General features: G+C 40.8%; 1 protein-coding gene across 4 annotated transcripts in view; it reads left to right on the forward strand.

The window, feature by feature from the left end:
• Nucleotides 1-26,739, forward strand: part of UNC5C (unc-5 netrin receptor C) — a 338,832-nt gene that overhangs the window by 247,022 nt on the left and 65,071 nt on the right. For all 4 annotated transcript variants that reach the window (XM_019795351.2, XM_019795352.2, XM_002915290.4 and 1 more), the window contains exons 5-6: nucleotides 20,721-20,901; nucleotides 24,239-24,406. In XM_019795351.2, coding sequence (XP_019650910.1) covers nucleotides 20,721-20,901; nucleotides 24,239-24,406 — 349 coding nt within the window. The remainder of the gene's footprint in view (nucleotides 1-20,720; nucleotides 20,902-24,238; nucleotides 24,407-26,739) is intronic.

Consider the following 26,739-nt stretch of genomic DNA (forward strand, 5'->3'; position numbering starts at 1 on the left):
CTTTTTTTTTTTTTTACAATTGTCTAAGGATACAATTTCAGCATGCTTGAAGACCAATGCTTTTTTTTTAAAGAATAAAAACACACTTTCACAAACCCATTGAAACGTACAAAGTATTTTGGGCAGTAGTCAACACAGAAGTGAATAAGCGTCTTATTGCAAATCTGACAAGCAAATGGATGCATAAACAAAGTAGCCTCTATTCTTGACAATAGAGAACATCTGGAACAATATCTCTACAATAGCTATGGGGGTGGCGGGAGGTGGAGGGAGAAAGCTCTTGTCTTTGTGCACACTTTTTTTTTTTTAGTGGCCTTTTGCTTCTTGTTTTTTAAGGCACTTTTTAGCCACAACTTTTACAGGTAAAGAACATTTGTTTGCATCCTATAATGAAGACTTCCTTAGTCATGCAAGAGATGGTGAGAAATCAAAAGAAAATAATTCTGGGATTTCAAACTCTGGAGCAATTGGAGCCAAACCCTACGTGGTAAAAGTCTCCAGAAGGCTGTTAGCTATGGACATCTCTTAGAATTGCCAAGGCCTTACTATTCAAAGCGTGATGCATAGATGATCTGTATTGACGTGACCTGGGAACTTCATAGGAAGGCAGAATCTCAAGCCCCACCCCAGGCCACTTAATCAAAGTCTGCATTTTAGCAAGAACATTAGAACCAGTCTGAATGTAGTACTGGTTCTCCAACGAGGATGCACGTTGGGATCACCCAGGAATTGGGAGGATGTGCAGCCTAGCTATCAAGATTTTTAATACTCCCGTCCCTGCCCAGTGATTCTAAAATCCAACCAAATTTGAGAACCACTGGTCTAAAGGGCAGGGTTAAAACAAATACAAGAAAACCTTCAAACTTGTCTCTTCTAAACTGGTCAGTAAAACTTGGCAGACTCCCAGCTTCTAGCTAATGCTCCTTCTAGAAGCTTAGCTTGGCTCAGTGTGCATTTGGTAATTACCCCATAATTGCTTTTCGCATTTGTTTGATTAATGTACCTGCATCTGATGACACTGGGCTGACTCTCCATTCTCTCAGGTGTATTCACTTCTCAACTCCGTTCTGTCGTTCTCGATCTCACTGTTCTGACTCGAGGGGCTCCAGTTTGAGTTCAACAGAGTAACCTTTTCTGATAGATGTGGGTTTTTCTAGCTAATGGTTGCTGGACTCACTTTTCATGTTGGGTGGCATGTGGCAGTTTCTCTCTGTTAATTAGAACAAATGTGCCAATTATGTTAATGTTTCTCCCGATACCAATCGATACCAATCAGTGAATAATTACACACAACACATCTGTCTTTCACAGGGGAGTCGAATAAGAAAAAAAACTGCAAGGTGCTTTGTTCTTTATTATTGACATATATGATTAGGGAATTCCTTAACCAATCACATTGTTAACAAGTTCGTGTATCTAAAGGGCAAAGGGTGCCAGTAGCTATTTGGGGAGAACCTGAGCACCTCTCATTGTTAGCAATTTTATGACCAAAGCCCAACTATCTCTAAAAAGATCTCTGCAAAGAATTTAATTGATCTTTCCTTCCTTTTTTTTTTTTAAATTTCATTGCCCTATCAGTAAAATGCAGGTAACGCGTCCTTAAGTAGAAGTATTTAAAATTCTCAGAAAGGATTCCGCTTTATATTGATAGAAAAGATCACACTGAAAGAAATCACAAAACTTGGGGCGCCTGGGTGGCACAGCGGTTAAGCGTCTGCCTTCGGCTCAGGGCGCGATCCTGGCGTTGTGGGATCGNGTGCGGCGCCTGGGTGGCACAGCGGTTAAATGTCTGCCTTCAGCTCAGGGCGTGATCCCGGCGTTATGGGATCGAGCCCCACATCAGGCTCCTCCGCTATGAGCCTGCTTCTTCCTCTCCTACTCCCCCTGCTTGTGTTCCCTCTCTCGCTGGCTGTCTCTATCTCTGTCAAATAAATAAATAAAAATCTTTAAAAAAAAAATCACAAAACTCAGCCTATAGGATTATGTTGAAGGTGTTGTAAAGATATGTAAGTCACCATCAGATTTATAATTTGTTATGATTTCTGCTTAGGTGTCTCCATGTACCTTAACTTCGGAACTTTCTGATTATTAGAAAAATTTGTTTTGCTTCTGTTGTTGTTTTATTGGCGCTTGTGGCCCACATGTGGTATGGTTTTACAGAGATGGGGTTTAGCCAAATTATTTCCTAATACAAGTAATGCCTCTACCCTTGTGTTGATTCTGGCAGTATGGAGAAGAGACGTATGAAGCCAAAACATTAGTCTTCCTGAAGAAAGTCAAAGCATATTCTAGATAGCATAAAACTTTACATAAAGCTTTTTGTTCAGTGTATATACACTCTAGCAAATATGGCTTATGTTCCTAATGTTTAATAATATTCAACTATGGGGCGCCTGGGTGGCACAGCAGTTAAGCGTCTGCCTTCGGCTCAGGGCGTGATCCCGGCGTTATGGGATCGAGCCCCACATCAGGCTCCTCCGCTATGAGCCTGCTTCTTCCTCTCCTACTCCCCCTGCTTGTGTTCCCTCTCTCGCTGGCTGTCTCTATCTCTGTCAAATAAATAAATAAAAATCTTTAAAAAAAAAATCACAAAACTCAGCCTATAGGATTATGTTGAAGGTGTTGTAAAGATATGTAAGTCACCATCAGATTTATAATTTGTTATGATTTCTGCTTAGGTGTCTCCATGTACCTTAACTTCGGAACTTTCTGATTATTAGAAAAATTTGTTTTGCTTCTGTTGTTGTTTTATTGGCGCTTGTGACCCACATGTGGTATGGTTTTACAGAGATGGGGTTTAGCCAAATTATTTCCTAATACAAGTAATGCCTCTACCCTTGTGTTGATTCTGGCAGTATGGAGAAGAGACGTATGAAGCCAAAACATTAGTCTTCCTGAAGAAAGTCAAAGCATATTCTAGATAGCATAAAACTTTACATAAAGCTTTTTGTTCAGTGTATATACACTCTAGCAAATATGGCTCATGTTCCTAATGTTTAATAATATTCAACTATGGGGCGCCTGGGTGGCACAGCGGTTAAGCGTCTGCCTTTGGCTCAGGGCGTGATCCCGGCCTTATGGGATCGAACCCCACATCAGGCTCCTCTGCTATGAGCCTGCTTCTTCCTCTCCCACTCCCCCTGCTTGTGTTCCCTCTCTCACTGGCTGTCTCTATCTCTGTCGAATAAATAAATAAAATCTTTAAAAAAATAAAAAAATAATATTCAACTATGTACTTTTATCATCTAAAGGGAAAACATCATCGTTGTTACTGGTTTCAAACATATTGTCTCCATTGTTCTTTTAAAAACAGTTGGTCAGAAAATAAGAATGGAATTCAGATTGTAAATTATTTTTTCTTACTGTGGCACTGATTTGCTTAAACAAAATGTAGAAACAACTGAGAGCAAACATTTACTATATTTGGAAATACTTCTGATTGCTAATACTAGTTAGTGCCAGGCATTCCTAAAAAGCCCCTGAAATATGCATCATCCTGGATATGTTCTCTCTGCTCGGGAGTTGGAAAGGATGAGGCAACAAGGAGGAGAACATGGTTGTTGATTTATTTTTATTACATCATTTTATCCAAATATTTGTGTTTTATTTTTTAATGGTAAAACATGAACATAGTTAGGCTTTACACAATGTTAGTAGCAAACCATGAAACAAATTACTAAAGATAAATAACGTTTGGAAAATAATTATTTTGTGTAAATGAGTACCCCACTTTACTCTTAACATTAGAAGTTTAGGGCTCTGTCTTAGGTAGCTTAGCTTTTATGCTGCTTAATTAGAAAGAGGGGAGAGGAGTGGATAAAGGTGAGAAAATGAGTGTGGGAAGTCAAGATTAAACTGGAGATTACAATTTATCCCATATTTAATTATGAGCTATGAATGGGTAATCCATTGGGAATGGTAATCCACTTTTCTCTGCCTTTGCTGATGATATAAATCAAAAAATTAAATTTAAACTGAAGAATAAAGTTTTTAGGGTGGAGAGTTGAAACATGAGGTTGTTGAATGCTGCAATGGCTGTTCAGAAAACGTTGTGCAAGCCCAAGCCGTTGACAAATGATCTCCATGTTTTGCTGCAAAACCTTTTTTTTTCCCTGACAGCACTTATAAAGCCAATAGTTCTGAATTTTATAAAATATCAGTAACAGTAAAGCTATAAAACCATGCATCCAGGAGCCATAAAAAAAAGTTGATTCTTAAATCACACCACACACAGGAAGGGATGGCAGTTTTATACATCTTTTCTGGAAACACACAATATGGGGTCAATATGCTCCAGTCCTGAAACTTATAATCAAATTGGGAATAACTCATCTTCATTAATAAAATCATGTTAGTGTTTTGAGAACTCTCTGCCAGACTGAAGACATCAATAGAACTGAAAGACTTAACTGTTGGAGGGATTTCTAAACATTTTATTCCCCTAGAAGACCTGGGAACCAATTCTCATATAGGAAGGCTAGAAATATGACCTCTCTTCTGGTACATACACTAGAAGGGATTGAGGCTGTAAATAAGGGGAACCTTTCCTCACTGGGAGAGTTGTATGAATGAAGACTCATAAACTAATACCAATAGCCCTATGCAGTGCAAAGTTGAAAGATTTCTCCCAGCTTTTTTTCCTGATTAGCAATATGATTATGAAGATATGTACTTTTTTTTTTAAGATTTTATTTATTTTTTTGACAGAGATAGAGACAGCCAGCGAGAGAGGGAGCACAAGCAGGGGGAGTGGGAGAGGAAGAAGCAGGCCCATAGCAAAGGAGCCTGATGTGGGGCTCGATCCCATAACGCCGGGATCACGCCCTGAGCCGAAGGCAGACGCTTAACCGCTGTGCCACCCAGGAGCCCCAAGATATGTACTTCTTAATAGACACACTAAAGAGCACAGAATCATCAACATTTAAAATACATTTATGCAGATAAAGCTCTGTTTGGGGTGAACTCAGTCTTAGAGAANTCTGTTTGGGGTAAACTCAGTCTTAGAGAAGAAGCAATTAAATTAAATTTATTGCTTGCCTCCTAATTCCAGGTGCTTTCCCTTCCATATCTCATTAAATCCTCCTACAACACTGGGAGGGGTGGTCCTTCCCTCTGTACATGTGAGCATCGTGCTTCTGGGAGCTTCCAGCCTGCACAAGGCTGCAAACTTAGCAAGTGGGAGGACCTGGTTACAGAGCCAAGTCTGGCAACTCCAAAGTCCAAATTTTGTCCTATAATTTAAAAAAAAAATTATTGACTGTATGTTTTGGAAATTCAGTTCATTAAAATGACACAAATTGTATATAGCTTTATTTGATTGATTTTCATGAGCTAATCAGATAGTATCCAGACAAAGATGTTTTTTTGGGAAAAGTCATTTATTTTAAAAAGTGTCAGATCATCTCATCAATTTTCCACAAGTAGAATAAACATGTTGATTTGTGTTGTTTGTTGTTATTATGTACACACACTTCATTTAAAAAAAGGAAATTTTAGAATATGAAAGAAAAATTAAACAACTTCTGGCCCATTTTTTCAGAACATCTCAGTGATTTTTAAACATATTTCATTTGGTGATGTTCCAGAATTTTTTTCTAAAATATTTCCCTAAAATGAAATTAATTGGTATGAGATATATATATATATATATATATTCATATATTCATTCCCAGGTCACATTTTTTTGTTCATTTGTTTGCTTGTTTATCACAGTACTGCTCTTAGTTCTGTGACAAGCAGTATTTTGCAATACTTAGAAGTCATATTTCAGCTTCTAGAAATCATAAATACATGCATTGCTAAGAATCAGTAGAATCCAACATTGTGATTGTCTGAAACTTTAGAAGTCATAATTATTAAATATTTTGTCTAATTTCTAGCACCTGCAATAATTCTTAGTGCATAGTAGCTATTCAGTGGATACTCAGTGAGTAAACCATTAGGCAGATCCGGCTGACTTTTATTTTCCTGTGCTGTCATGTTTTTGTTTCTTCTCTCTGAATGTGGCTACCTATCTCAATTGAGGGAATGCTTCTTTACATAAACTTTCCACTTTTTAGTAGTAGTTTTATTTTCTATAAGGGTACTCACCCATGCCTCTGTTCATATATTTATTCATTCATTCATTCATTCTTTCACTACACTTCAGCATGAAGGCTTTATTTCTCCTTCTCAGACAGTGGCTTTTGTCATTGATCTTCCCTGTACCTAGAACACTCTAGCTCAGTATGATTGGCTCTTTCTATATATCCATGTTCTAGTGCTTAGATACCTCCACAGAGAGGCCTTCCCTATCATCTAAAACAAGAGTCAGCAAACTATAGCCTGCCCGCCAAATATGGCCCACCACCTGTTTTTGTAAATAAAGTTTTATTGGAACACAACCATGCTCGTTCATTTACATATTGTCTATGCCTACAGTTTAGAAACCTTGGCACTTAAAGCCTAAAATACTTAGTATATGACCCTTCACAGAAAATGTTTTCTGACTTCTGATATGACCCTTCACAGAAAATGTTTTCTGACTTCTGATCTACAATACTATATAACACTGATTTTTTTTTTTCTAGCCCTAAGGACCATTGAAATTATCCAGTGTATTTATATTGTTTATGTATTGCCTTCTCCCTTGGGAATCACTTGGAGGGCAGTCTGTTTGGTTTATTGATGCATCCCAGGTACCAGGAATAGTGAAGTCACATAGTAGCTACTCAGCTAATATTCACTGGATAAACAATAAATAACATTTTGAACATCTCTGCTAGGATACTGTGCTAGATACTGTGAACACAAAACCAAATGTATATATTCAGAAATGTTCAAAATGTATCACATTGGAGATATCATATACACATAAGTAATTATGCTCTGAAGAACTCCCAGGCACAAACTTTACACAAATCATTACAGTACTGTATGATAAATGATTTGATAAGATTGCTTCAGTTGCACAGAAAAGGAAAACAGACTTTAAGGGCTTCAGAACAAAAGCGTCTTCTGAGATGAATATTCAAGAACAGGTAGAATTCTCTCAGCAGAAAAGCAGAGAAAGGGATTCTGGCTAAAGTGACAGAAAATGCAGTGAGTGGCCATGTTAGTGTTGATCACAGGCTAAGGAAACTTCGGGAAGTTCAGTATGTCTTGAGAGTAGTATTAAGTGATCAAGGTGAAGCTAGAGCAATAATTGAGGACACTTGTAAAAGATTTCATGTGAGGTTTGGATTTTAACCTAGAAACAATGACACAGTGGAGAACATTTTAATTGAAGCTACTGTTCTTTGGGGTTGTTTTTTTTTTTTAAGATTTATTTATTTGACAGAGAGAGAGACGGCCAGTGAGAGAGGAAACATAAGCAGGGGGAGTGGGAGAGGAAGAAGCAGGCTCCCAGCAGAGGAGCCTGATGTGGGGCTCGATCCCATAACGCCGGGATCACTCCCTGAGCCGAAGGCTCAAGGCTGAGCCACCCAGGCGCCCCTGAAGCTACTGTTTTTAAGATTTATTTTTTAGTAAGAATTGTTAGGATTAAAATAGTATCACAGTACTTAAGAGCAGGGGTACAGAAAAGTGGCCGGGTTTGAAAGAACAATTTAGGCACCATCCGTAACTGAATCGAGTGGTTTGAAGAAAGCAGTGAGGATTCCTGGAAGCTCTGAGCGTAGGGTTGGGAGGATGACGACTCCATAATTAAGCAGAAAACCAGGAGGACCACGTTTATAGAGACTGGAATGACTTGAGGAGATACTGAGATCAATTCAGCACATGTTCTGCAATTCGGATTTGTGGAGCATTCAGATGGAGTTATCGAGAAAGCAATTGCAAGTATGAATGGAGCTGAGCGACCATGAGGACTGGAGTGAATGATTTCTGAGTGAAGAGCCATGAGAGGGAAGGAGACCGCCCGCGCACACAGGCCGGGGGTTGCAGACCTGGCCGAGCATTAGCATTAGCTGAGGACCTTTTAAAACAGCGGTGCCTGGGCCCTTCGTAAGCCCAGTTCAATCAGAACCTCTCTGCAGGTGGGGCCCCGGCAGGAGCGGGTCTTAACACCTCCCGGGGTGATTCTGATCCACAAAATTGGGAACCACCGCCATAAAATTAAAAGGAGAGAAAATGAAAGAGCCTTGCAGAGAACGACGTGAACTATGGTGGATAAAATAAAGGGACCAGGGCAAGAGTTTGAGAAAGAACAGTGAATTACGAGGCCTGAGAGTGGCGAAGGGAAAGACGATGGTGTTGGCTTGTTGGATGGGGCAGCGAGGGAGGCCGCTGGTCACCTCTGAAAGCGCGGTTTGAGTGGCGAGCGTGAATGCAGACAGCACTAAGTTGAAGGGTCAGCGGGCAGATGAATGGATGAGGACAGTTTATCCGCCAAGGGAGAGAGGAGGCGGAAGCACGGCGGAGAAGAGCAGGCCTGTCCCAGAGTCATTTCCTTGTTGGTTGGTTTTTTAGGATGCATAGGAGACATGTGCGTGTTTGCGGGCGACCTGACGCGCTCAGAAGGAGGGAAGGGCTTTGAGAGGAGTTTATATCTTTTGGCCTTATTTGGTCTGTTAAAAAAAAACAAAAAACAAAAAAGACATATGTCATCTGCTTAGATGAAGGAAGATCACAAAAATATTGAGTCATATGTTGATGACCTGGGGCCTCAAGAAGTCAGAGGGGGACAAAGTGAGTGGTGAGTACAGTTCCCCAGTGCACGGTTCTGCAAGACGGAGGTGGGAGTGGCCTTGCAAGTGGGCCAAACGCCTTCTGCAGAAACTTGCTCTTTTTCCAAGTTCCTAATATTTTTCACTAGAGGAAGATGACCTTATTTGTGTTTGTCTTCTCTTGATTGAATGTTGAGCAAGGTCTCACAATATGAAGATCGCCCTTTACAGAGCTATCTCACGTTGCTCAGCACCCTTGCCACGGAGCGCGTTTCCTAAGAAAATGACAGACCACAGAGTGTTCAGTTAGATTTAACACAGGTGAGTCATAGCATATGGGTATGTGCACGTAGGAGGTTTTTTTAAGGACAGAATCTGATGGAATGCTCTTAGGTAAAAAAATGTGCACATTAAAAATATTTTTAAGTATCTTTCATTTTGCACTAGATGTTCCTTTCACTTATTAAACTTAAATTTTAATTTATAAAAGTCTTTGAAGCTAGTAAAGACACTAAAGCAGATAGTGTTCTGTTATCACATATTATGTTCAGGGACCCATTAGTGGCATATTAGGTCCTCCTTCCATTTTGATGAATGCCAGGAACCCTAATGACCTGATTTGCAAAAAGAGTTTGTCACCCTGTCATTATGGTCCCTTACTCTCTCAAATACCACACTAATCCTCCCAATTAGTTTGCACCTGACTTGTGCCACCTTAGAGCCTTGTACACCCTCATACAATGTATCTTGGGAAGATTGGGGTGCAGGACACGCCTTCATTTGGAAAAGTAGAGGGCACATTTCAGGGCAATTGGTTTTAGGATGAAGTGTACATGGAAGTTAAAGATATAAATACAGATTCCCTTTAATGTTTTTGTTTGTGCACCCCTTAGAAAAGGTTTGCACATTGCTGGTTACTGATTTCTGGTTTGAAATCCACGTGCCTTCAAACTCTTCTTTACCTAAACTGAAAAGAGTTTTCCCTTAGTCATTTATATGCCAGGTTTGTAATACTTATTATGGTTTAGATCAAGTTGCTGTTTCTCAGGTCATTTGCATGTAAAGAGAACCGTGTAATGATGGGATTAAAAACTAGCCCCTCCTAAAGACATTTCAAGTCACTGCCAAAAATTGGGGTGCATCTTTCAAGAGCAAGGATTCTTTTCTGGTGCCTCTGAAATCAAAGCACACCCACCCAGTCGTAGTGTTGGCTCTGAAAGCAAACCTGTGTTGGTCCTGTAAGAGTGAGGGTGGTAAGTGGTCCTGTAAGTGAGCAGGGTGGGTTGCGATAACAGAGGTTGGGTCTGATGGCTCTCTCCTATAATCGCACTGCTTCCCTTCCCAGCGCTAGCTAGAGGCTAGCCCAGGTCCACGTCCTGGAGTAACTAACACGTTCTTGGTGTCCCAGCTTCTTCCAGCTACCACCACGTGATCTGGAAACCCCGGGATGCTCATGGCTGTAGCTCAATGGCTTCTTCCCAGTTCTTGCTTTAGTAGGCAAACAAGAGCCCAGGGCTCAGGCAGTCCAGCATCCAGATCTATGCTCCTTTACGAGCTTTGTAAGCCTGGACCAGTTCGTTCCTCTGAACTTCATTCTCCTCATCTGAAAAATGGGTCTCTAGATACCTCCCTCACAGAGCAGTTGTGAGAAATAGAGATTATGTATCTAAAACACCTGGCTCCGGGCCTGAAATACTCCATGCGAGCTCATTGTTTTCTCTTTTTTCACTCCTCACCAACACATTTCATCCTTCTCACCCCCTTCCCTGCCCTCCCAATTTCAGGGCAGGGAAATTGTTTGGCTTTTGGATTCTTTCTTAAAACAGGTCATGATTCACATTAGGGACCACATGGCTCCCTCTCCCCCTCCAGAACACATCTCCTACTTCTGCCGCCCTAAAGGATGGCACCCTAAAGGATGCTNGTTGTCCTGTAACCACAGCATGAGCCATATTATCTACCTTTCCTTTCCTATTTGACCAGTCCAGCTGCCCCAGAATCTTCTCTGTGTGGAGAGAAAGAGAAGCAGGGAAGAGAGCTCAGGACAGTCACTCCTGAACTTGGGGTCAAAATGAGAGCAGAGATGACCNCCCTAAAGGATGCTGTAACCACAGCATGAGCCATATTATCTACCTTTCCTTTCCTATTTGACCAGTCCAGCTGCCCCAGAATCTTCTCTGTGTGGAGAGAAAGAGAAGCAGGGAAGAGAGCTCAGGACAGTCACTCCTGAACTTGGGGTCAAAATGAGAGCAGAGATGACCAGAAAGAAGTTCCCCCTCTTGGGAACCTGGATAAATGTGTTAAATCCAAAGATGTGTGTGCCATTATGTGGGGGTGGAGGTGGGGTGGAGACTGATGTCATTAGAACAACAACTGATGACCATTTTATGTTATCTATTCATCACTTCCTCCCACACACACACACACACACACAAATAGGTATCTTGGAATTTCTAAGTGCATAGTCAAATGTGGGGGCTATACAGGTCCAGGTGGTAAAAACAAGAAATAGCTTATTACGAAAAAGAGAGGGAGAGGGAGAGATTAAGGATACATTGGACATCACAGGATACCAAGAAAGAAATAAGAGTGTGTCCAAAAAAACATATTTCATGAAGTAGACAGATGTAAAATTATTCTCATGTTGTGAGGGCCCAGTTGTTTATGGAAAATAAGAATACGCTCGAAGAATCATTTATTCCTTAGACTCTTTAAGAGTCTGTTTTCTTTTTTAGAATATTAATCTTTAGGGGCACCTGGGTGGCTCAGTCAGTTAAGCATCCCACTGTAGGTTTTGACTCCGGTCATGATCTTGGGATGGTGGGATTGAGCCCTGAGTTGGGCTCTGCACTCATTGGAGAATCTGCTTGAGATTCTCTCCCTCTCTGTCTGCCCNTGCTTGAGATTCTCTCCCTCTCTGTCTGCCCCTCCCCCTGTTTGTTTGCTCTCTCTGTCTCTTTCTCTAAAATAAATACATAAAATCTTAAAAAAAAGAATATTGATATTTAATAAAAAATTTGAAACCTGACCAAGTGGCTAGTTCTCCGTTTGGAGCCAATTTCATGAAGCCGGTGTTAAGCTAGTCTTTTTCTTTTCTCTGGACATAATGTACTATACTGAGCTGTAATTGTGACTTAAAAACACATGACAAACATTTTGAATGTTAAAAGAAAAAAGAACAGGTGATGACTAACTTGAAGTAGGAGGAAACGCAACTGGGAAACTCAGGTAAAATCAAAAGTATAAAAATGTGGGTAGTCTGGGTCTAGGTAAAAGTAATAATAATATATAAATTGCCTCTCATTTATGCCTTATTATCAAGTTCAATAATGACTATTTCTCAAATTAATCTTGCTAAAATTTATTTTATTAAAAATCTATTCTACTTATACCTTTAAAAAATGAATCTAGGTGATGATTTGCTTATAACCTAAAAGAATTAGAAAACAATATTTATGCAGACTGATTAAAATGCCATGTTATACTTTCTCTAAAGCACACACATGCTAATGACATCTCTAGACTTATGGATTCACAAAGTTTAAATGGAAATATGTATTTAGGTTTAGCATACGAACTAGACTGGTCAGTTTAACACTTAATGATTTTTATATTTCTAATACAATCTTAAAGAGTTGCAATCTAATGGCGAGTTGACTTTGTCTCAGTAAAAAAATGTCAGAGAAAGATAAAGGAAATCAGACTTCACGATACTTTCCTTTTTGTTTTTATTTATTATTTTTATAAAGATTTTTATTTATTTATTCATGAGAGACAGAGAGAGAGGGAGGCAATGGCAGAGGGAGAGGAAGGAGCAGACTCCCCACGGAGCAGGGAGCCAGTACGGGACTCGATCCGGTCCCAGGACCCTGGGATCAGGACCTGAGCTGAAGGAAAATGCTAACTGACTAAGCCACCCAAGTGTCCCTCCTTTTTGTTTTTAAATTAACCATTTCTCTGCTATTTTTAGAGTAGTTTGGGTTTGGTCCTATCTCCTTTAAGTATATCCTTAATGAGTATTAATAATTTAAGAATGTTTACTGTATGTCAGGCACTGTATGTAATTTGTGTATTAACTCATTTGATCTTTACAAACCTTATGGAATGCATCTGAGGATTATTCTCGTTTTATAAATGAGGACCCTGGGGCATGGAGAAGATAAGGAACTTACCCAAGAGAGACACAGAAGTGACAGAGTTCGCTTTTGAACCCAGGCAGTCAGGTTCAAGAGCAGCCCTCTCAGCTGGTACTTTAGGAACTGCTTCTTACCCAGTGGGATTAATCAACATAACAACAGAATATGCAAATAGGATGTCCTAACATTGCCCAGTAACTATTTTTATTACCTGTTAATAAATTCCCATTTCTTTATAAACACTAGAGTCAGTTACTTCAAATGTGCACCAAATGATTGAAAAAACTGCAGTGACTGAGTCACAAGGACAGAAAAGCTACTTTGTCTCACTGCAGCTCTGACAAGTTATGGTTTATGGGCAAAGCCTTTTATTGTTTTCTGAACTACAACCTATTTTTCTGTCTTCTTGAATGTTTTATACATAGCTAAAAATAACTTCTAACTCAGAAAGACTTCTCCCATGTATAAATCAGATGGCTTGCTAAATGGGAGGGGTGGGAGGAAGCCACATCTCAGGGTGAAATCAACAAGAAGCATTGAAATGAGCCAAATAGGAACAGAATTCAGAGGCCAGACCAAAGTACTGACTCCTGATTAACCAAGATTAGCTTACAAATAAATAGCATTGCAGCGATATAATTAATTACTATTCAATGCAATAAAATTCTAACACAATGAAAGATTCTTTACTGTTTCTTGGGATTTCACATACAGTTTATGTAAGGAGATTCGATGTGAAATTCCTTCAAATGGAAGAATGTCACTTTATCTGGTGCTGTTGGGTTCTGGAGACACTACATGAAAAAGATGTATTATTTTAAATAAAAATATAAATCTATAAAGATTTGTATTGATTTCCCTTGCTGATTTAGACAACCTCTTACATGATAAAAAGACTTACTCTCACACATTGCAAGCACTTATCTGATTTGTCCCTTTCTCTCCCAGCACTTAGCACCATGCCTCGAATGTAGGTACTCAGTGTTTGTAGAATGGAATTGAAAAAAAGAGAAAAAAGGTGCCTACCTCTTTGCTTATTCAAAATTAAAGTTCTTGGGAAGCTGGATTTTAGGCCCAGATTTATCGTAATCACCTAGATTCTGTGTTTACCAGATAAAGTCTGCAATAATTACTCAAACCCCCTCTTTTACTTCTCCAGCAGACATACGGGTATAATGTGGGTTAGAGGTGTATGCCACTTTCAAAAATGCCTTAGTTAAAACATGCTGGCCACACGACACTTTAGACTCAGAAATGATGCTGAGACATTGCGGGTCTCTAGCATAATTCTAGAGGTCCTCTTCTATTTTATGATTTCTTCAGTGAGTCCATTCGGAGGCCAGGCCAGCTCTGAAGGTTTTTACCTTAGGCAGNTCACAGGGGAGCAGACTTCCACTCCAGGAAGCTGGGGGAGATGACCTCTGCATGAGACTGGGTGAGCTCAGCAAGGAAGTGAACGTAGATAGAAAATAGAAAAAAAGAAGAGGTGCAGGGACAGAGCCTTCACAGGGGAGCAGACTTCCACTCCAGGAAGCTGGGGGAGATGACCTCTGCATGAGACTGGGTGAGCTCAGCAAGGAAGTGAACGTAGATAGAAAATAGAAAAAAAGAAGAGGTGCAGGGACAGAGCCTTCACAGGGGAGCAGACTTCCACTCCAGGAAGCTGGGGGAGATGACCTCTGCATGAGACTGGGTGAGCTCAGCAAGGAAGTGAACGTAGATAGAAAATAGAAAAAAAGAAGAGGTGCAGGGACAGAGCCTTCACAGGGGAGCAGACTTCCACTCCAGGAAGCTGGGGGAGATGACCTCTGCATGAGACTGGGTGAGCTCAGCAAGGAAGTGAACGTAGATAGAAAATAGAAAAAAAGAAGAGGTGCAGGGACAGAGCCTTCACAGGGGAGCAGACTTCCACTCCAGGAAGCTGGGGGAGATGACCTCTGCATGAGACTGGGTGAGCTCAGCAAGGAAGTGAACGTAGATAGAAAATAGAAAAAAAGAAGAGGTGCAGGGACAGAGCCTTCACAGGGGAGCAGACTTCCACTCCAGGAAGCTGGGGGAGATGACCTCTGCATGAGACTGGGTGAGCTCAGCAAGGAAGTGAACGTAGATAGAAAATAGAAAAAAAGAAGAGGTGCAGGGACAGAGCCTTCACAGGGGAGCAGACTTCCACTCCAGGAAGCTGGGGGAGATGACCTCTGCATGAGACTGGGTGAGCTCAGCAAGGAAGTGAACGTAGATAGAAAATAGAAAAAAAGAAGAGGTGCAGGGACAGAGCCTTCACAGGGGAGCAGACTTCCACTCCAGGAAGCTGGGGGAGATGACCTCTGCATGAGACTGGGTGAGCTCACCAAGGAAGTGAACGTAGATAGAAAATAGAAAAAAAGAAGAGGTGCAGGGACAGAGCCTTCACAGGGGAGCAGACTTCCACTCCAGGAAGCTGGGGGAGATGACCTCTGCATGAGACTGGGTGAGCTCACCAAGGAAGTGAACGTAGATAGAAAATAGAAAAAAAGAAGAGGTGCAGGGACAGAGCCTTCACAGGGGAGCAGACTTCCACTCCAGGAAGCTGGGGGAGATGACCTCTGCATGAGACTGGGTGAGCTCACCAAGGAAGTGAACGTAGATAGAAAATAGAAAAAAAGAAGAGGTGCAGGGACAGAGCCTTCACAGGGGAGCAGACTTCCACTCCAGGAAGCTGGGGGAGATGACCTCTGCATGAGACTGGGTGAGCTCACCAAGGAAGTGAACGTAGATAGAAAATAGAAAAAAAGAAGAGGTGCAGGGACAGAGCCTTCACAGGGGAGCAGACTTCCACTCCAGGAAGCTGGGGGAGATGACCTCTGCATGAGACTGGGTGAGCTCACCAAGGAAGTGAACGTAGATAGAAAATAGAAAAAAAGAAGAGGTGCAGGGACAGAGCCTTCACAGGGGAGCAGACTTCCACTCCAGGAAGCTGGGGGAGATGACCTCTGCATGAGACTGGGTGAGCTCACCAAGGAAGTGAACGTAGATAGAAAATAGAAAAAAAGAAGAGGTGCAGGGACAGAGCCTTCACAGGGGAGCAGACTTCCACTCCAGGAAGCTGGGGGAGATGACCTCTGCATGAGACTGGGTGAGCTCACCAAGGAAGTGAACGTAGATAGAAAATAGAAAAAAAGAAGAGGTGCAGGGACAGAGCCTTCACAGGGGAGCAGACTTCCACTCCAGGAAGCTGGGGGAGATGGAGTGAAATAAGACAAAAACCAGGAAAGTGCCCTGACCAAGAAAGCAAGTGAGGAGGAAGGAGAAACCTGCCGGGTCCAACGTGCTGCTGAGTCACGTGAGTTAAGTGCTAACACCAACCAGTGCATCTAACAAAGTGACAGTGAGTGGTGACTTTGAAAAGAGCAGTACAGGTGAAAGGGTGCAGGTGACTGTGCCTTAGAACAGATTCAGCAGAGATGAAGAGGACAGGGGAGAGAGAGAAAGAATCAACAAGTATTCCAAGGCCTTTTGTAAGGTAAGCAAAGAAAGGTGGGGATGACTACAGGCAGAAACAAGTGGGGAGGGTTTGAAGTTGTGAAAAATACTTGTATGTCCGGATGCTGCTGGATATGATTATGTGTAGAGGGGATATTAATGATTTAAGAGACAGAGAGGAGCATTGCTGAGGCTTGCCCTTGACCAGGCACAGGAGTGGGATGCAGAATAGAAATGAGAGGTGACAGGTGGGAGCACGGACAGCTGACCAGTAACCAGAGAGAGGGTGCAGAATAGGGGTGGGGCGGAGGATAGTGGGAGTTGTGGAAGATGTCTCGTGATTGTCACTTTTCTCAGTGAAGGAGAAATCGTGGTCATCGGCTGAAAGTGAGGATAGAGAGGGAGGTAGTGTTTAAGGAGAGAGGAGAAGGTGTGAAATAGCTGTCTAGGAGGATGGGACCATGAACAGATGATGAAAATATAGTACGATTTTTTGGCAGAATCAGAGCCCATTTGTGTTGTGTTATCATGAGTTTCAGATAAGCCTACTCGATGTAGCTGTGCACAGCCACGTTCTGCTGCAAGTCTCGAAGGTGGTGTTGGGGAAGAGTGGCCAAGTGAGCGCCTTAAGGAAGAAGAGGGATGGGGGAGCTGAGGATTTAAGGCAAGGGATTGTTGAGAAGTTAGACATGGCCATTGAAAAGTGGTGAAGAGAGAATGTGAGAGGGGTGAGAGAGAAGATTCGAAAGTTAATAGATTTGTGGGTTCTGGTGAAAGGTAGTCAAAATAGGGGTCCTCAAGGGAGTAAACCAGAAAGACAAGGAAGAGTCGAAAGAGGTGATAACTGAACTTGGGTTTCAGAGGGGTTGCCATCCGTGGTAAGGACAAGAACTAGACTGGTGATTCCCCAACTTTAATGTGCATAAATCCCTGAATTTCTTGTTGAGATGCATGTTTTGATTCCATAAGTATAGGTGGGCAGACCTGAGATTCTGCGTTCCTATCAGGCTCCCGGGTGACATAGACGCTTCTTGTCCAGGGATCTCATTTGAGAAAGACAATCAGCTAGAGTGGTACTCCTGAACCCTAGCGGTGAGTCACGGCCCCTTGAGGAGTTTAAAAAATATGGATGTTAGACTAGTCTTGACCGGTGAATCAGCGTTTCTCTCGGTTAGATTTAATTCCTCTGGATTGGATGTAGAATTGATATATTATGAACCTCCAAATTAGTCTACAGTGAGGCCAGGATTGAAAGTCTTTGGCTTGTAAGTGTGTGTTAGAGACCAAGATCCATGGCAGGAAGGAGTGCTGTGTAATTGAGAGGCCAAAATGTTGAAAGTGTCATGTTTGTGGTTATTAAAATCGTTAGAAATTATGACAGAAAATGAGCTGGATAAAATGACTGTGAGTCCAGAGGTCTGTAGATGACTACAAAAAATATAGAAAGTGGGTGACATAATCTGATGGCATGAGATTCAAAGCAAAGCTGTTTGGAGAGAATGGTCTGGAATAGACAGGGCAGAACAGGGAGGACAGTATTTCCTGACCCCCAGGCCCCGTGTATGTTGTGTTTGGTAAATCAAACATCCACAGTTGAGAAAACTCGAGAAAAAAACACAGTAGCATCATGAATAGCTAGGTTTTAGTTAAAGAAAAATGAAGAAAACAATCTAAAAAGAGTTTGAAATGTTGGAGAATTTTGCTGCTTCTAAAGCAGCTTGGAAGGATGCCAGGACTTTTGCAGGGTGGGAGACGGGGATGGGCAGAGCAGCGTGAGGATTCCAGTGCAGGCGGTGAGCGATGATGACCTGAGCTGTTTGTGGAGATGTGGTCTCAAAGCAGGGTGTTTCGGCAGCTGGGAGTACTGGCATGAAGGGAACAGGGGGTAGGGGACTTACCGGAAGCTGGAGGAGCCCACGGCTCACCTTCCCATTCCTATGGCTATTTCTAAGCAGTGGCGAACCCTGTTTCTTTAAACAAAGGCATTACAAGTGAGCCAGGTATGGAAAACAGAGCAAAGCTGAGCTTCTGGGGTTAAAGCCAGAGTTGGGGAGGAGGGCAGTGCCGCCCCCCCAGGGCCCTGGGAGCCTTCTCAGTGTTTCTGGGGTTCTTCAGGGGCCCTTAAAACTCAGATCATAGTCTTTGTTGCAGCACCGGCAAGAGACTCGAGAAAACCGTGGAGCGATTTATTTGAAAGTAAAGATGGTTTACCCAATAATCATGGAGGTCTTTTTAGATCTTGTCAATTGTGCAGATTGCTTTTTTTCTTCCAAGTAATAAACTTTCAAATAAACAAGTGGTTTGCAGTATCCCTTGGGATCTCTTATGCCACTTATGATGAGGATTATATCACTGTTATTAACTGACGTGATTAAAATGGAAGAAACCGTAGCTTTCAACCATCATGGGTTAGGCAGGATTCTCCAGAAGCAAACCATGATGCCAATATTTGAATGCAAGAGGTTATTTTTTTATGGAAGCATTCATGGGAGCGAGAACCTTCTAGGTGAGTGGAGCAAGCTGGACAGAAAATAAGAAGCCCAGTAAGTGTGGACATTCAGGTGACACCTCAAGGAAATAGTTTCAGCCTCATCGCGCAGGGAAGGTCTGGAGAGTAGCAGCTCAGATTCTGACCCCAGTTGGACACAAAACATATTTCCACACCCATGAGACAATGGCTTGGGGGGAGGTTGTGGGGCAGGGGAGTTGTGAACCCCTAGGCATTTCCAGGCAGAGTCCAGGAGTCTGAGACCCATCTTTCAAAGAAAGAATAGCAATTATGGGTCCTTGAAGGAAAAGTACTAAGAGCCACACACACACAGTGAATACAAAACCAACAGTGCTTTCTGTAAATGGAAAGCTTTCTTTGGAATGGCATAGACATGCCTATGTAAAGATAAGATTAAAAAAATTAATGTCTGCTTTCAATTATCAGATAATTAATGGTAATTGATAATTATTAAAATACTTCATAGCGGTATGAATTTTGCTTACCTCCCCTCTTGCGCTTCTAGCGAGATCATGCTACGGTACACATACAGCCAAAGTTTGAGAAAATCCAGATCAAGAGAGTATGACTGTCTGACCAGATATATATCCAAGCATGGCCCTGACTGAATGCGCTGTCTGTATTTGGAAACAAAATGCATGTTTTCAAATTCCACTATTTTAGGTGGATTCCATTCTGTTTCTCACTACCGTAGTGTAAATATCAAACGATTTGCCATTTCAAAATTTATATCACTACAAATAGTTGCTCTTATCTACATCCTCATACGTTTATTTCAGAATTGTTGTTGGTTTTTGTTTTTCCCTTTAAATTGTGGCCTCTCTTCTAAGGATTAGAGGAGCATTATTTTAGAGTCCCTATGTTGAATTTACCACGTCAAACCCACTGACAGATTTAGAGATTAATTTCCAGACCTCTTGTGGTGCTGGAGAAACTCCTTAAGATTTCGAAAATGGCAACACTATTGACTCTCTACTGCTAAAGATTACTTGTATCCATTATCCCATCACTGCAAAAGAAAAGTTTAAGTGTAGCAAATACCAATTTTATTTTGCTTTATGGAAAAACCTGTGCATAGGGGGAAAATAAAAAGCAGCAGCAGCAATTTATAGAACAAGAAATAGTTTATCCTCCATAAGGAAAAGCTTATACAGCTGCATCTCCCTCCTTTCAATCTGTAAGGATAACATTGCTGTTGCAAAATTGATGTTATTTACATAGAAAAAAATAGTTCAGTAGTTTTGAACAGTCACGTATTAGGTGTTAGGCTCCCCAGAAGCAAACCATGAGTCAAAGGTTTGAGGTTAGTGATCCACAAAAGAGGAGCTTTTACTATGATGTATATGCTGTTTGGATTATATCGAAAGTTGGTACAAACCCTTTTTTTCCTCCAAGTATCTTGGCTGAAATGCATCTCCAAATATGTGTTCGCTACATTTTAAAATAAGTGCATTTTGGGGGAAATTTAATCCATATGTTTCAGCAAGGTTACACGTAAATCATCCAAATGTTGGTTTATTACAGCTACATGATGTCTAAGATGCCTTTTGAGCTTTTTTAATAGTCTTTACATTCTTTTGTGAAAAGCAGCGAGCAAGTTGCCAAGAGTAAACAAATCGAATAGCAAAACGTTTGAGTTCAGTTTGAAATGCTTAGCGTATTATTTTTGATTGGGTTCTGAACTTGGCAGTGCGCATTCCCTGTTCCTGCCCGCAGGGCGAAGTGAAAACAATTTGAACACTGTGTTTCCCAATTGGTTCATTGACATTTGAGAATAATGGAGTACAGACAGAATCAGCATGTTTGGCAGGTGAGTGATACTTAACATGACCTCAGAAAGTTACTTCCTCTCCGTTTGCAGAAGTTCAGAGCGTGAAGCAACGTTATTCAAATTATAAAGCGCATGTTAGGACAGACAGCCGTTGAGGGATCCGTACTGAGGTTTTATCTATTTCTCTTGTGCTTCTTCAGGTGGAATGGTTGAAAAATGAAGACATAATTGATCCCGTTGAAGATCGGAATTTTTATATTACTATTGATCACAATCTCATCATAAAGCAGGCCCGCCTCTCAGATACTGCAAACTATACTTGTGTTGCCAAAAACATCGTTGCCAAGAGGAAAAGCACGACTGCAACTGTCATAGTCTACGGTGAGTGAGCTGTCCGAGTCTCAATCTAGTTCATGTCAAACTACCATGTCTCATTTTAATATAAAATGTCCAAGAGAGGCTCTCTCCCAGGTTCCGGCTCTGGCAGTGAGTTTTACCTGCTTCCCTGATACTCATAGAAAGACTAGGCTTGGACATTCCTAGCCTTTTGTCAGTGAGCTTATGGGGAAGATGGGGGAAATCTACCCGAGTGCCTGCACCAGAGCCAGCGGATGTCCCTGCCTCTCTCAGCCCCTTCCCGCACCCCCCTCCCCGGACCACCCAGATCCAGAGCGAGTTTGGAGATGCTTGAGTCAGCCTGCTCACACGTCTGTGGGCCTTGGCTCAGTCAGGTAAACACATCAGAGCAGCGTTGACTTCCTGGGATTTGCTTCGCACGCTCCCTCAGGGGAACTTAGAGTGAAGGCAAGTGCTGCTATTGCCCTGGCCCTCATCCTAACCACGTGGCAAGGTTCAACATAACGATTTCTTCCAGAAGCTCCCCTTCCACTCTCTGGTCCTTTCTAGTCCAGCTCATCTCCAACAGGGCCTATCCTTTCTCCAGAAATACTCAACAGTGTTGCTCCCGATTTCACTGTAGCATGTGATGCTTTTATTTCTCTGTGCTTTTTAGTGCTCAGTTGTCTTCAGGCATTCAATGGGTACTTTCATTTCCCCGGTTGTGCGGTAAGCTCCGTTATAGACGGAGAGACTGTGCTGTCTGTTCATGCCTTTCTCACAGTGTTGGACGTACAGAAGGTCTTCATATTCTTGATGATTTATTGTATCAAAGGTAATCCAGCAACCCTGGGAAGTATTCTGAGGGTATGCCAGCTCTTACACGAGATGCCTGTGTCACACCACCCGCTTAGAACTTAAGGAAGCTTCTCATGGCTGCATTAGTGGTAAAGGACACTCCAGGGGCCTTCGGGTCTGGGTGACTATGAAGGAGGGGAGCCATTGGCAAGTATCTGGCTCGTGGTACTTACTGCAGATCGTGCCCTTCGGATGGATGTCCTCATGCTGTGAGGAGTTATGAGAAACAGGAGCCACTGTGATGTTCCGAAGGCTGAATATGGTGACGCTTTAAATCCCTTGTTTTCATTACAAGACAGATACAGACAATTTTTTAATACTCTGAGTACTCTGAGGCTGAATTTTCTCGTCAAGATAATGGCTCTGTTAAATTGTAAGCAGTTGCCTCTCTTCAGTCGCAATGAAATGATTCCTCTTTTTGTCTTTCTCCAAACCAGCTGAAGGACTTGATTAACAGCATTTGAAGGGCAAAAGAGAAATGGAGCCCATCACAGCACATAGTAATCATAGATAACTAATGAAGACAGACTCTCTGTGTATGCATTATATAGATGTTTAATATACATGCAAATCTCTTTTCCTATGTATAGCGGGCTTTCAGTATCTATAAATACAAGCTGAACATTGTTTTTAGAAAGACTCAAACACAAGGATCTTGAGCATTTTGAGTTCAGAGAACAGCATTGGACTAGAGGTCAGGAGGCTTGTGCTCTAGGACTAGCTCTCCCACTAACTGACCTTCAGTTGGTCACTTGACCAGGATGCTAGCAGCCCATGTCTCCTTCTCTGTAGAATAAGTGAATAAGTCTGGGACTTTCACATTCCTTTTTTCTTCTCTAGAAGTTTATGATTATTCACTTCTCATTAAAAATCTACCAAAGCAGTATATGTATACTGTAACCCCAAATATCAGCCTGCCAGTATGCCTGTAAGCAATTTATACTGACGGTTCCATGACATCTGGTTTTGTAAAGCTGAGCAGGTTAAGTTGCTTTTTGGAACACTGACTGAAACTCAACCTGTCAACCATCTGTTTGTCCTTTTCATGGCCCCATAAAGTAAGTTGTCTAAGGCTCATAGATGAGACTCACCAGAAGTCCACAGCAAAACATACATCTAATGGGTCCGTTGTGTATATTTATTTTTGTTAGTATCATTTTTAGATTGAAAATATGTATCTGTTATAGAAAATTTGGGAAACACAGAAAAGATCAAAGAAGAAACTGCCCATAACCCTGTCATCTTGCCATCCAGAAACAGCTTTCAAAAAGATTGATATGCATACTACTGGTATTTTCTATGGATAGATAATATTTTAAAATAAGGGGTATAAATATATTTTTTACTTAGAACATAATGTTGAAATACTCATATTATTAAATAGACTTCTCTAGCTCCATTTTTAATGGCTGTTTAGGTGTCAATCACAGGAACAGGCATCTATCTTACCATTTTCCTATTGTCGAACATTGCAGTTGTTTACAGTTATTTATCTTTATACAGAAAATAACTGTGATCAAAAAGCACTCTTGTCTGTGTCTGTCTGTATAACACATTCATGATGATTCCCCATTGCGTAGGTTTCGAGAAGAGGAGATGACGGGCATATGACGTGCACCTGTAAGGTGTGTGCTGCCTGAATGTCTAGCACTCTTCTTCGTGATCAGGAAGCAGACACGCATTCTCATTGTGTCAGGTTTTAAGTACGAGCAAATAATTTTTGTTATCAAATGCTTAATTACAAGAATTGAATCTAAACTCACATTATGTAAGGACTAAAATATATCAGAGTTTTTTTCTAGAGGGAGATCTCCAGAGGTGAATAGTGAACATAGCATTGGAATGTAGGTTTTATAGTCACACCTATACTGAGCTCTCCATCAAACACTGTAGTGACCCTTTGCACACAGCGTGGGCGTCCATTTCAATTACATAAACTAATTGCCAATTCAATCAAATAGCTACTCAATTAGTTGAAAATCTAACAATATTAAGACTTTATTTTTTAACCAGGCTCGCTGGGTTAGTGAAACTGACTAAAAGTCCTTAAAGAGTTGTAAAGTTTGCGTATGCTAAAGAAAAGTAATCAGTCATCTGCTATTTAGAAAAAGCTACATGATTTTATTCAGTTCTCATACTTCAGATCCCCCTGCAGCCTTGGCATAAGGAGGTAAACATTTATTATTTGAGCTAAGCTGTCAAAAATAATTTCTGGAGCTTGACTAGGTAAGGGGAATATATATATTTGAGGGAACACTAGCCAAGGAAAATAAAGCCCAGTTCTATTTACTTTTCTGAGTAGGTGAGTAAATTTGGGTAGTTCATTTTATTTATCTCTATGCTTAGATTCTTCTGCTCTTTGATAATACTTTGAATGAATGATGCCCCAGGTCTCTTCTAGCTTTGAAATTTTTGGGTTTTTTTATGTTCACTTAGCAGATGAGTTTTTGTTTACGTGTGGTTTGTGTGTCTGCATGTGCACGAACATACATGTGACTCACGTTTTGTATTTACCTCCTTCCAGTCAATGGTGGCTGGTCCACCTGGACAGAGTGGTCTGTGTGTAACAGCCGCTGTGGACGAGGATATCAGAAACGCACAAGGACCTGCACCAACCCTGCACCACTCAATGGTGGTGCCTTCTGTGAAGGGCAGAGTGTGCAGAAAATAGCCTGTACCACCTTATGCCCAGGTAAATAAACCAGGGTTCTCATTCCAGACGTGTCCTCCCATTCTAGGAATATGTTTTAGGGGATATACACAAAGCCTTATTCTTGACCTGAATGTGTAATAAAAATTATTTATATCCTTCATATCATTCGATGCTTACATTGCTGAGAAATCAAGTATTTTTCCCCCACACGGTACTTAACTTTATTACCCAAACATGCAAAACAGAATAAAACAGGAGATTAAACACTTAGGGACATAATCCCTCTCTATTACTCAACAAACTGCTGGAGCCGAGATTATAGGGTCTATAATTCAAGGGATTTAGGCAGCACTGAAAGCCACACATTTTAGGAATAACAACCCTTGATCTTCAGACAGTCATGGAAATTACTGGAATTCAAATGTAGAAAATGTTTTAGACTGAAATATTTGATATTTGGTGTCAGTTTCTGGGCAAGGGCAAATAAAACATTTGGAATGAATTAAAAGGAGGGCAAAGCTTTGTGACACATGGGCTAATGGATTTTGAAAGTACAATACAGTTGGCTCTTTCTCATCTGTACTTGCTGGTGGCCTGTTCTTGTGAGTTATCTGCAGCGGTACCTGTAGCGAGGTTACATCCCTCTGCCGCTGAGCGTCTTTTTGGGCCGTCTCATATTGTCCCCAGCTCTTACCCTAGGCAAATTGAAGGTGATAGTTGCCAAAACCAAAGCCAACTAAAATGCGTAATTATATATTCAAAAGTTAAGCTAAAATTATTTTGAAATAATCCATAAATTAAGCGCATTCCATTGGGGTAGCTGTTACGTTGTCAATTTCATTATTTATTTATTTGTATTTTGGGGTTTTTTGTGATTTCATTATTTAGAAACAGTCTCCTCACTTCCCGTTATTTAGCCTACCTTTTGTCTTATCCATCCTTTAATATATAGTTTATCAGAGATGGGTTGTAGGAATGAACTGGAGAGAAAAATATCATCTATATTTTATATTTCCAAGTGTCCATTTTTAAATATCGAAACAGTATTCTACACTGCATCTTTTGAGAGATTTTATTTATCTAACAAATTTTGACACTTCGCTGGGTTTAGAATTTCAGTATTTTACCCTATACTCTCCTGTATTTTATCTGGGTATCGACTTACACAATTAAAAATGCATTCAGCATTTTGAGCTGAAATAGAAGTGTGTGTGTGTGTGTGTGTGTGTGTGTGTGTGTAGACACCTTGTGATGATCTAGGTCTTTTCTCCAAATATCTGGGAGTTGCTTAAATAGCCAACTCTGGATGATTGAAATATTAATGCTTTCTTCATTTTTTATATGGGCTTGTTTATATCTCCATACACATTATACATAATATATTTATACAGCAATTTGAATATGAAATCATATAGATTTCCTAAACTATGTAGACTACTAAAATTGATATAATTTCTATGAATATGTAAGTGTAAGATGTTATGTATATTAGATGTTCAGTAAATGATGTTTGGCATTGTTTATGCTGAATTCTGGATGATCATAATTGTGTATTTCAGGAAAATTTTTATTTAACTGATTTTTAATATTCTTGTCCTATTTATGTAAGAATTTTTTAAGAATGCATTTTAAGTGTGACTTTAATGAGACTTCCTGTATTTTTTTTTCAACTTAGAATTTAAATTGTGTGTTTTTAAGAGAGTGATATACCAGCTCAGTACCACTGAGATTACTAACAAGCCGGCAACGAAAATTAGGGAGAAAGTCAATTCTAAATGACTGAATCACAGCAAAAAGTAGGAATGTGTGTAAATATTTGTAAAATAAAATTACTAATATCTAAATCATCAAATAATGGAATAGAATTATCAAATAATATATGGAAACTAATATAGTCATTTCAACAAAGCATTGAAGAAGGTTTCAACAGAATCAAGATGTCTAGATAAAAAAATTGAATGAAAAGAGTATTTAAGACATGGATGGATGATAGATACATAAGTAGATAGATGATAGGTGATGATAGATAGATAGATAGATAGATAGATAGATAGATAGATAGATGATAGATAGATAGATAGATATGGGTGGATGGATGGGTGGGTCAGTGAGTGGATAGATAGACTTCTTCCCCATTGTACTAACCTCTTATCCGTACCACCCCACAAGTTTGCTGGCACTGCCCACATGACTCTCTGCATGAAGAAATCTTGGATCCAAAAAGAGGTCCCCTAATTTTCAATGCAAAATCCAAAACCTTTCCTTTTAACAGAAGGAAAGGCACCATCATGATCTACTTTTATGTGCCTCCTGGGGACAGCTTTGTTTCTGTGTCTCCCTTTAAGTGATTCCTTGGCTTGGTCAATAAGGAC

Source organism: Ailuropoda melanoleuca, chromosome 11 (genome assembly GCF_002007445.2).
Source record: "Ailuropoda melanoleuca isolate Jingjing chromosome 11, ASM200744v2, whole genome shotgun sequence".
In the NCBI taxonomy this organism is placed as follows: domain Eukaryota; kingdom Metazoa; phylum Chordata; class Mammalia; order Carnivora; family Ursidae; genus Ailuropoda; species Ailuropoda melanoleuca.